General features: G+C 46.1%; 1 protein-coding gene across 2 annotated transcripts in view; it reads left to right on the top strand.

Annotated features, from left to right (window-relative positions):
* RPIA (ribose 5-phosphate isomerase A) overlaps positions 1-12053 on the top strand; it is a 32030-nt gene that overhangs the window by 6312 nt on the left and 13665 nt on the right. For both annotated transcript variants that reach the window (XM_030564324.1, XM_030564325.1), the window contains exons 2-4: positions 995-1055; positions 3436-3491; positions 8138-8197. In XM_030564324.1, coding sequence (XP_030420184.1) covers positions 995-1055; positions 3436-3491; positions 8138-8197 — 177 coding nt within the window. The remainder of the gene's footprint in view (positions 1-994; positions 1056-3435; positions 3492-8137; positions 8198-12053) is intronic.

Raw genomic sequence — 12053 nt, 5'->3', positions numbered from 1 at the left:
TGGATGTTTACAGGAGGCCGAGAACTGCTCTACTCCAGAACCAAGCTTTGCAAACAGAGATGCTAGTTTAAAGGAAGGTGCTGCATCAAAAACCCAGGGTTAAAATGAAACATTTTATGAGCGAGCCGTTATTCCAAGCCTCAGAAAGATTTTCAATGCTGATATTGTGAGAATAGGCATCCTTAACCTCTCTGTGATCTACACTATTATATCCCTTCATCCAAAGGTCTATGATGTTTTTGGAGCTGACCTTTCCCTACTTCTTTGCAGGATTAGTCAGGCTCCTGTATGCTCCGAATGGGACAGGCCTTCTAGTTTTCCTAGACATTATGGGCCTGGGTTTCAGAAGTGCAAAGTCCCCACAACTCCATCCAAACCAATGGGAGCTGTGTGTGTTCAGTGCCTTTTAAAATCAGGCCCTAGATAAATATACAGAGTATCTGGTATGCTACTTAGAATTCCTGGTCATTTTGTACCATAAAAACAAGCTGGTCTCCCTGCCCACTGTAGAGCTGTATTTTTCTTTCCCTGTCTGAAGTAAGCAAAGGCAACTTTGTGTATCAGTATAATCACTAAGCAGGGAGGTCCTTCTGCAGGAGTTGTGCAGACTCTGATAGCAGAAGCAAAGAAAATATTATTTTGGAGCAGGGTGGCCATATTTCCCTCAACTTAAAACGGGACACCGTCATGTGGGGCTGGCTCGAGCTGCTTGGATCGCTGCTGGCCCGAGCCCCACTCAAGCCGCCTGGCATTGCCGCTGGCCCAATCTTTTTGCTAAAACAGGCATCTGTCCCATTTGCTCTTGCGAGTTTGTCACCCAAGACCTGCTGCAAGAGCAAATGGGGCAAATGCCTCGTTTTGACAAAAAAATTGGGACCTCTGGGACAGAGCTTTAAAGGGGGACTGTCTGAGCCAAACTGGGACGTGTGGTCTCCTTGTACTGGAGCATTCTGTAATGTGCTATGAAAACATTCTCTCTCTTTCTGGTTTGCAGAATAACCAAGTCCTTGGAATTGGAAGCGGCTCTACTATTGTCCCTGTTGTCCATCGACTAGGTATGGTAATAATGTTGGTTCCATCCAAAGGAAAATTCTCTGCTCCAGGAGCCCCAGCTAATTTGGAACGCTGGTCTGGAGAAGTGAAATGTAATGCCTCCCTAGCTGCTGGATAAACAGCTGACTTGCAGTTAAAAACCTTGGGTGTGTGGATCGGTCAGCACACCTGATCTGAGGCAGAAAGTAAACCCAGTCCTTGTGCCTCAGTTTCATTGTAAAGGCTGTCACCAAGAATGAATGAGTTTGTTGGTCTGTAGCTTTTATTAGACTTGAGCTCTGTGCTGCTGTTGCCAGACAAATCAGTCTCCTGAATTGTGCTCAGGTTGGAGCTAAAGGTCTAATTCCAGGTCTCCCACTGACCCACAGTGTGACTTAGGTTAAGGGACTGGCCCATTCTTCAGCAATTGACTCATTTGTAAAATCGAAGTAACATTACTCCCTCATCTCTCAGATGTCGGGAAGGCTAATGTTTCAGTGGTGCTTTGAAGATGTGGCATTAAATCCTGCTGTAATTTGTATGTCCTGCAACTCCATTGATGGTACTGGGTGAAAGTCAGGGCAGAGTTTGTCCCATAAAGTGCTGTGCTTAGGCAAACTATTGGAGTAAGGTGACCCTTTTGTTACCCGGGGTTCTTGCAACCCAAAGCTCTTGGTAACTTTCACTCTGTGCGAGGTGGTGTCAGGAAATAAATCAGGGGTGAAAGCACTCTTGGGTTGTCCTGTTTGTGCCAGCCATCTATCGGTCGGACAGCCGTGTCTCCCCTGATTTATTTCCTGACACTTCCTCGCACGGAGCACAAGAGCTTTGGATTGAAAGAATCCCAGATAATACTTTAGCAAGTGGGCACCAGCTGCATCTCCCCAAGGTGCAGCGTGTGGCACAAGCAACGTTCTATGGGTTAACAAAGGACAGGAGGCCAGGGCTCATTTTTAACCTTAGGTCAGATACGCTCATCAATCGCTGTAGAACCTTATTGAGTCAGTCAGCTTGGGTCTGCCCCTTGTTCTTGAAGGGAGGGACCTGCAACACGCTTAATTCTAGAATGCAGTTCGTCTTGGCAACAAAATATGGACAATCAGCTGTCTCTTATTGGTCTCCCATATAAAATAGAACAGCCCACTATGGGGAACTGGGACTGCTGGACAGGCTCTGTTTGTGTTTTTGTTCCTTAGCTCAGCAGCATAAGGTCCCCTCTGTTCCAAATGAGAGTTTGGACTGTTCTGCCCAGCAGGACTCTGAATGCTCCTTGGTGACTTGCAGTACTATTGGTGGCACTATCTATTGACTGGAATTTCAGTGGGATTATGCATGTGAGCAAGTGCTGTTTGCAGGATTGAGACCTAACAGCACAACTGATAATGGAAGATGGGAGAGAGCAAAAGTCGCTGTTAAGATTGAGAAGATGCTCACTTGTGTACATTGTTTGTATCTTGTTGGTTCCAGGGTGTAGTTTGTGTTAGTTTTTAGTACTTGTGAGGTATTTTAGGAATTGGATGCTCTGCTTCTGGATTTTGTGGCTCAATATCAGAGCTGCTCTGCTTCTAACCAAATCTTTGAGCCATTAATACATTTATAAAGCACTGTTGGCCTTCAAGACTGCTGAGCTTGGCCTTCTGTTTGAGCAGTGGGGTGCCTAAAGCAGGGCTTTCTGAATGATCAGAACAGGTGAGGAGTTTGCCTGCATCACCTGTTGCCATTAGATAGCACTTACCCATGTTCACACAGTCAGGCTGTTGGATTTGCCCAAATTTGAATCAGCATTTTGTGAAAAATTTTATTAGGGAATTATCTTAATATGTCCATAATACCATCTATTATCTTAATAATAGATGTTCATCCTTTCAGGAAGGAAACATTTAATTCTTTTAATGGAAATACTGGATTTTGCTCCATTAGTCATTCCCCTACCATATATTTAAATGCATTTTATTATACATAATATGAGGCCCTGAGGCAGCAAAATCTTTCAGACAGCTGCTATTATTCACCTAAAGCTCTCTTGTTTACAAGAGGTGCAGTAAAATGTGTATAATATAGGATTTAATTCCCTAGGTGATTAATTATTCTTTACTGACTGGGCACAATTCTTGCTTGCTCTGCTGCTCCGATATGAGATGGGTCATTAGCCTTTTCATCATAGGCTGACCCAGAGAAGTTGTTTAAACATGATTGTCAACAGAAGCTACAGTTTATCCAGCACAGGATGACACTTGTTTGTAGTTTGTGCCTGACTCTTCTTTGCAAATACAGGTAAGCCCAAGTAACTGGAATGTTTCGAAGAGGCTGTTTGAACTAAAGTTTCTTAAAGTTAAACTTGTTTCACTTTTCTCTAGCTCTATTGTTCGCTGAGCAAACTAATGCTTCTGCTTCTTCCTACAGCTGAGAGAGTTAAACAGGAGAATCTGAATATTGTCTGCATCCCAACATCTTTTCAGGTAAAAATATTCTCCCCTCCGGTGCCTTTTCTTATGGTGAAGACACTTGGGGTTACCTTCTATCACTCTATGGAAACTCTTGGGCAGTTTCTGAATTAGCTGGTACTGTAAATCTGCCCAAAGCCTCAGTTAGTTAAAGGAGAACTTTGCTAGGTTACAGCGCAGATTCATGGCCAGGCCTTGAGGTGGGGTGGTGGATAGTCATTGCCCTGAGTTGAGATTCACAACAAACCCATGCACCTTTTGAGAAGCTTATGGTGTTGAGTTTCAGACAACATGCGTGATGTCTGAGTTACCATATGGCTCGCTCCATGGCTCCAGCTGTAGAGAAAAGCTACGAATTGTGTTGAATTAGAGGCTTGATCCAAAACCCATTGGAAAGACTCCCCCTGAATTAGCTGGGCTTTGCATCAGGCTCTGGAAGAGGTAACATTTGAGCGGCACGGGTGGGATCACATGCGCAAGAGGATATGGAAGTACACATAGCTGGCTTGCACATGGAGCTCCTGAAAAGAAATCAGCTTAATCTGTCCCTTGCTGTGCAACCTTTTATGGGAACATGCTTTGTACCAGCTTAGCTGTAGAGCTGTGAGATGTTTTCAGAGAGAGGAAGAAAGGTCTTGTGGAAGCACTGGGACTGGATGTCAGGAGAACTGGGTTCTGTTCCTGATTCTGCCACGGAGTTCCTGTGTAACTTTAGTCAAATCGTGTTCATTGCTCTGTGCCTCCCTTTCCTTAATAACAAAATGAGAATACACAGGCATGTTCTTCCACGGTGTGCCTCCCCTTTAGAACATGGCACGAGAGTGAGGTCATCAGGCAAGTTCATGAGACAGGAAGGGCAACAGACCATGCACAGAGGCAGTGTGGCCCAGTGGATAGGTCACTGGACTGGAAGTCAGGAGACTCAGGTTCTGCTCCTGGTTCTGCCACTGACCTGCTCCGAGACCATGCTCAAGTTACTGCACCTCTTGTTGCCTCTGTTTTCCTTCCTACTCTCTGTCTGTCTTGTCTGCATCACAAGCTCTTTGGGGCAGGGGCACTCTTCTGCTATGTGTGTGTTCGTTGTGACACAGAGACTCATTGGTGCCAGCTAGCAAAGGGTTCACTGTTTGTTATGAGAAACTTCTGTCTGAGATCTGATAAACTCTTTTCATAGTATTTATCCATAAAATGTAGCATGTGAGGTCTCTATTGAAAGCTTGGAATTTACCAATACTCATCATCGTTGCAAGATGTGTCACATTCAGCGCCTAGCAAGAGTGGGGACACAATCATGCTACTGTAATACAAATAATAATAATGTTCATTGAAAGAGTGAAATATAAACTCTATACACAAAATGCTGCCAAAAGCACAAAGTAATTATTTAAAAAAAGAAAAAGAAAAATGTATCTTCCGTAATCTTTCATTTGGAGTGATCTAGGGTGTTATATGCAACAATGTATTTGAAAAAAAATTCAGAGGGAAGTGACTTTATTAATTGATATTGTCTCTTTAATTTCCCTAAAATGGTAACATTGACGCTTGTCCCACCTGTATATGATCTAACTAGAAACATGGGTAAATTTCTTTTGACCTCAACCATATTAGTTATTCACAGTGACAATTAATTGAAAATTAATGTGTACAACCTTCTTCAGTGCACTGGTGTGAAGCATGGCTATAAGAGGCTGCACATGGCTTTAGATGGAACATTACAGTTGGGAAAATTGGCCTTTCATTGGTGAGGAGCTAGATCTTTCTGAATTGTAGGAGACACACATGCTGTAGTTCTGTGTTCGTTCCAGTATCGGTGATGGAACTTTTCTTATTGCTCTCTGCTTACCCACATGAACCATGTTGAACAGTTGTAGCTGAATCTAGTGCAGACCCTGCTCATGGGAGAAAGCATGCTGTGTCACATGACTGCCTGGAGAAAATGGGAAGAGGACAGTACAGCGTGCATGGTTATGCTGCAATTCTTAGCTGGCCTTACCATGTGGGTTGCACTGAGACAAGATAATTATTTTACAGTTTTCGGTGACAACTAGTTACACTAATGTAGTCCTTCAACTTGGCACAATATTCGAAGTTTAATTCACTTGTCTTTTACCATAGGCTTTTCTTTTTCACTGTTACCCAGATACTAATATGCATATGTTAAGGAGGTGTAGCCAATAGAGCCCTGGACTGAGAGTCAGGAGACCTGGGTTCTATTTCCAGCTCTGCTACTGACCGATTGTGTGATCTTGAGCAAGTCACTTCACCACATTGTGCCTCAGTTTCACCTCCCACACTTTGTCTGTGTTGTCTCTTTTGACTGCAAGCTCTTCAGGGCAGGGAGTGTCTCTTTCTGTGTGTACGTACAGTGTCTAATGTAATGGGGCCCCAAATTCAGTTGGGGGACTCTAGGCACTACTTTAAATGTTGTACGAGTTATACAAAACTCTCCTTTCTGCTTCTTGGTTATGGATGGCTAAGGAGTTAGTACAGGAGTTATCTAGCACAGAGAAGTAGGGATGGAGAAGCTGACTCCTGTTTCCCCTACCCTGTACCTTCAAGATGAAGAGTTTTGCTTTTGGAAGTTATAAGGGTAAATGCCAGGATAAAGCCCTGCAGGATGGGATTCATGCCTGGTGTGTATCCATTGACTCTAGGAGAATTGTTACAGGAGCCAATCTGGCTCTATGTGTGTAGTTAAATTCAGATATGTTATGAAATGATCATGACCATTCACCCCAGTGGAGTTTGATTTACACAGTAGAAATAACAATAAAAAATGTTCGATAGGTTCCTGGACACTAGGTTTGTAACTAGGTGCATACTGAGGAGCCTATTCATTTCGGGAGTCTGACACCTGGAGACATGGGGACAGATTTTGCTTGGCACTTTTATGCAAAGTGAGCACTAAACACCACCAGATGAGTGTGGCAGCATCTTACTTCCACTTCCCCCATGTGTACATAACTGCATGAGATGTAAGGCAGAGGAGAATCCGTGTCAGTGGGCCTGAATCAAACCCACCCACTCCAACACTGGTGTAAATCCATCGAAATCAGTGGAGCCAAACCTGTGTGTATAAGATTGGGAACCAGCCTTGTGTGTCTGTGTCCCTTTCCTTTTGAGTTGTGCATGTGCTGATCATCTGAGTAGCCACCCAGGGGGTTATAACCTAGCAACTGGGCTGTTTCTTGGCAACAAACTGTAGGTTTCCATCTAATACCGAGGAGAGCTCTGGGTTCCGCCTAATTAAAGCAGTTGTAGAGCCAAAGCTGGCTGCGTGTCAGTGAGATTCCAAGTGCTGGGCAGTTCCATGTCTGTCTTGCTACGTTTAGGAAACCTTCTTCGTTTACCTATAGGGAAAGTCTCATTCTAATCCTTGACGTATGTGCAGGAGCCATATCGTTACTACTGCTTTATCTCTTCGTCACGAGAACTCTGCACTTGCTTATGACTCTGTGAACCCAGCCTCCCCATCCCACTAGAGCGAATAACTCCCAAACGCTGTCATTTCCTGAGACCTGCATGCATGGCAAATACAGAGATCCGGGTCCTCAGCTGATGTAGCTCCATTGACTTTGAGTGGAATCCACTGCCTCTCTCGCTTCCTCAGGATATGGCCTGGAAGGTTTAAAGGAGAACCTCACTGTAATATTAACAATTTGAGTAAACAGAGAGTAAAATCAGGGAACTCTTTAAAGAACTGTCTTAACCTTGGAATGAAAATTAAATAGTAGGACATGTCAGCAATAGTTCAAACTGCAGGGGGGCTGATACATCCCCGATGTTGCCATTGTTTTATACAATACTCAAAAATGTGCCAGGAGCTTTTGACTTGACCAAAGTTATATTAGGGATGAATTTAGCTCAGGTAATGCAACTTGCTGTAACACTTCCCTGGATGGGGATTGAACCTGATACCTTTGGGTCTGTAAGTAGCAACCTCTTCTGCTTGAATTAAAGGGATGGCGGCAGACTCCTAAACCTCTATATATTGTAGCCAGTACAGGGGACAGAAAGCCACTCTTCGTTAGGGGGGCTTAGACTCATGACAAAGCGTGACAGAATCAGGAGACTTCCCCAGTCTTTGTCAAGGAAGTTGGTTTCCCGCCCTCCCCAATTTCTCTTTTAAAAGAAAAATTAGTTTCTGTGCAGCTACAAAAAGCATTTTCCAACTGTTGAACCTACCTGTACTTCTGTGGGGTGAATATTACTATTCCCATTGCACAGAGGGAGGGCAAACTGAAGCACAGAGAAGGTAACTCATTCAAGATCACACAGTGGCTTAGTTTGTGGAAGAGACAAATGTAGAACCCAGGAGCCTAGTGTTTTCCCGATCTTGTAGGATTTAAGTAACTCACACTGATGTCAATGGGAACTGATGGTGCCTTGCAAGAGGAGGAACCAGGAATCCTAATGTACAGCCTGCTCACTGTAATTCAAAGCAGCGGTAATACCCGTTGTTAGAGAATGCCAGTTACTTGGTTCTCCTGCTCCTGCTGCAGGAAAAGATGCCTTTGGAAGCTGAAACTGGAGAGCTCAAGCCGTCTCTTCGGTCAGACTTTGGAGCTGGGACACCAACAAAAGGAGTTTGAGCTGTTTGTGCTGCTTTTATAGAATCTTTTAATTATCAACAAAATGTTTGTCTTGTTTTCATTGTGTAGGCACGTCAGTTGATCCTCCAGAATGGTCTTAGCCTAAGTGACCTGGACAGGCACCCGGAGGTAAGGGAACTGTAGAAATGAAATCGCTTCTGTATCTGTGGAGCGTCGATAACTTCTTCTGCAGAAAGGATCTGGCTAGTGTGTTGAGATAGCGCCCTCCCCTTTCGGCTCTCTGGACCCGTGTTTGGATTGTGAGCTAGGGCACAGGTGGAAATGAGCCTGCTGTGTTTTAGTCCTAGTTTGCTCTCAGTGCAGCACCACAAACCGGCTGAGGGTCTGTGCTCAGGAGAGAGCCAGGGATGGACTAAAAGATGTGCAGGTGAGAGTGGAGATCCAGCACCTGAGCTGCAGGAAGCTTGTTCTGTCAGATTTGTTTGACCCCTCGGTTTCATGAGCACTAAATCCACTCCCTAATCATGAACAAACCCAAAATGAAGTAACCTAGAAGGGCCAGACATTGCATGTTTGAATTTGGCCAGGACTCGGGCTAACAACCACTCCCTGGGTAAAGGTTCGGTGGCACCTTTAGCAGCCCAACCTCCCTTCCCCATGCTGCATGTCAGTTCAGCACTGATCTGGAATGAACAGTGCTAGCTGCTGAGGGTACGTCTACACTACGGGATTATTCCGATTTTACATAAACCGGTTTTGTAAAGCAGATTGTATAAAGTCGAGTGCACGCAATTCGGCGGTGTGCATCCATGGTCCAAGGCTAGCGTCGATTTCTGGAGCATTGCACTGTGGGTAGCTATCCCATAGCTATCCCATAGTTCCCGCAGTCTCCCCCGCCCCTTGGAATTCTGGGTTGAGATCCCAGTGCCTGATGGGGCAAAAATCATTGTCGCGGGTGGTTCTGGGTACAGCCTAACCCCTCCCTCCCTGAAAGCAGCAGACAACCATTTCGCACCTTTTTTCCTGGGTGAACTGTGCAGACGCCATACCATGGCAAGCATGCACCCTGCTCAGATCAATACCGCAATCGTGGATGTTGTAAACGCCTCGCGCATTCTTGTGCAGTCTATGCTATGCTGAACCGGGGCCTGCAAAGCCAGGCGAGGAGGAGGAGGTGGCGGCTACGGCAGCGTGGCGACGAGAGTGATGAGGACATGGACACAGAATTCTCTCAAACAGCGGGCCCCTGCTCTTTGGAGATCCTGCTGGTAATGGGGCAGGTTCTAGCTATTGAACGCTGATTTTGGGCCCGGGAGACAAGCACAGACTGGTGGGACCGCATAGTTTTGCAGGTGTGGGACGATTCCCAGTGGCTGCGAAACTTTCGTATGCATAAGGGCACTTTCATGGAACTTTGTGACTTGCTTTCCCTTGCCCTAAAACGCCTCTGGAAGCTTGCAATGCCAGACAGCTACCGGTCAGTCGGGAATCAATTTGGAGTGGGAAAATCTACTGTGGGGGCTGCTGTGATGCAAGTAGCCAAAGCAATCACTAAGCTGCTGCTACGAAAGGTTGTGACTCTGGGAAACGTGCAGGTCATAGTGGATGGCTTTGCAGCAATGGGATTCCCTAACTGTGAGGGGGGTGATAGATGGAACCGATACCCCTATCTTGGCATTGGAGCACCAGGGCACCCAGTACATAAACCACAAGGGGTACTTTTCATTGGTGCTGCAAGCACTGATGGATCCCAAGGGATGTTTCACCAACATCCACGTGGGATGGCCAGGAAGGGTTGATGACGGTCGCGTCTTCAGGAACACTAGTCTGTTTAAATGGCTGCAGCAAGGGAATTACTTCCCAGACCAGAAAATAACAGTTGGGGATGTTGAAATGCTTGTAGTTATCCTGGGGGACCCAGCCTACCCCTTGATGCCATGGCTCATGAAGCCATACACAGGCAGCCTGGACAGTGGTCAGGAGCTGTTCAACTACAGGCTGAGCAAGTGCAGAATGGTGGTAGAATGTGCATATGGCCGTTTAAAGGTGCGCTGGCGCACATTACTGACTCGCTCAGACCTCAGCCAAACCAATGTCCCCTTTGTTATTGCTGCTTGCTGTGTGCTCCACAATCTCTGTGATAGTAAGGGGGAGACCTTTATGGTGGGGTGGGAGGCTGAGGCAAATCACCTGGCCGCTGATTACGCGCAGCCAGACACCAGGGCGATTAGAAGAGCACACCAGGAAGCGGTGCGCATCAGAGAAGCTTTGAAAACGAGTTGCATCACGGGCCAAGGTACGGTGTAACTGTTGTGTTTGTTTTCCCTTGATGAACCCCTCCCCCTTGGTTGACTCATTCCCTGTAAGCAACCCACCCTCCCCCTTCGATTACAGCTTGCTTAAGGAAATAAAGTCACTATCGTTTAAAAATCATGTATTCTTTATTAAAAAGTCACTATAAAAAGAGGGAGAGAAATGACAAGGTATCCCGGGTGTGGTTTGGGAGGAGGATAGGAGGGAAGGAAAAGGCTACTAAAAACATTTCAATGTAATGACAGTGTGTTGGTTGGGCTATCCACGGGGGTGGAGTGGGCGGGTGCACGAAGCCTTCCCCCACGCGTTCTTACACGTCTGGGTGAGGAAGATATGGAACATGGTGAGTGGTGAGGGCGGTTAAACGGGCTGCAGCGGCACTCTGTGACCCCGCTGCTCTTCCTGAAGCTCCACCAGACGTCGGAGGATATCAGTTTGATCACGCAGCAGCCCCAGCGTTGCATCCCACCACCGCGTATCTTCCTGCCTACACCTCTGATCTTCCTGGCACCACCTCTCATCTCGAGCGTCCCTCCTGTCCTCACGTTCACTGTCATCTTTCCTGTAACTTGATACCGCATCCCTTCACTCATTCAGATGAGCTCTTTCATTGTGGGTTACTTCCATGATTTCCGAGAACATTTCATCTCGCGTCGTCTTCTTCCTCCGCTTTATCTGAGCTATCCTTCAGGATGGAGTAGGGAGGCTTGAAAAATGTGCAGCTGCATTAGGGAGGGAAAAAAGGGAGAGAAGTATTTAAAAAGATACATTTTACAGAACAATGGTTATACTATTTCACAGTGAACAACACTATTCACCTTACATAGCACATGTGATTTCACTACAAGGTTGCATTTTGCATCTTAATATTGAGTGCCTGGGCTCTGGTGTTACAGATCTCACAGATGCAGGCCCGGGCAGCAGAATTCAGTTTGCATGTGACCATGGTAAGCCATTGTCTTTCGGCTTCTGCAGCCTTCATATACACAGTGCCCTCCTTTCCCAAAAACCAAGCAAATCCCGTTCAGTGATGCTTCTTTCCTGTTAACATGCAGCAGCAGAAGCCACCTCCCACCCCCAGTTCTGTGGGATGATTGCTTTACCCCTCCCCCCATCACATGGCTGGTATCATGGAAGATCACTACTAATCATCCCCCTTCCCCCTCCCCCCCCCACCACATGGCTGGTATCATGGAAGATCACAGCTGATCACCCCCCCTCTGCCCCCACTGTGTGGCTGGTAGCAGGGAAGCTCCCTGATAGCCAAACGCGAAAAAGCTCAGTGCTATTCCCCTCCCCCCGCTTGGCTACCTGCAAGGAAGGATTTCTTTTAAGCAACAGGCAAACAGCCCAGTAGGAATGGCCATCTCTGTCCCTTTACTTAAATTCCTGAATTTCAACCAGGTTACCATGAACGATATCACTCTCCTGAGGATAACACAGTGAGATAAAGAACAGATGTTTCTTGAATGCCAGCAATCACTGGGACCATACGCAGCTATGCTTTGTCATGCAATGATACCCGATTACTTGCTACATGCATGGCATGATAAAGTGTCCTACCAAGGTGGACGGAATAAGGCTGCCTTGCCCAGAAACCTTCTGCAAAGGCTTTTGGAGTACCTCCAGGAGCGCTTCATGGAGATGTCCCTGGAGGATTTCTATTGCATCCCCAGATACGTTAACAAACTTTTCCAGTAACTTTACTGGC

Source organism: Gopherus evgoodei, chromosome 5, assembly GCF_007399415.2.
Source record: "Gopherus evgoodei ecotype Sinaloan lineage chromosome 5, rGopEvg1_v1.p, whole genome shotgun sequence".
NCBI classification, from domain to species: Eukaryota; Metazoa; Chordata; order Testudines; family Testudinidae; genus Gopherus; species Gopherus evgoodei.
The sequence above is the reverse complement of the archived record's forward strand: the minus strand, read 5'-3'. Positions and strand labels throughout refer to the sequence as shown.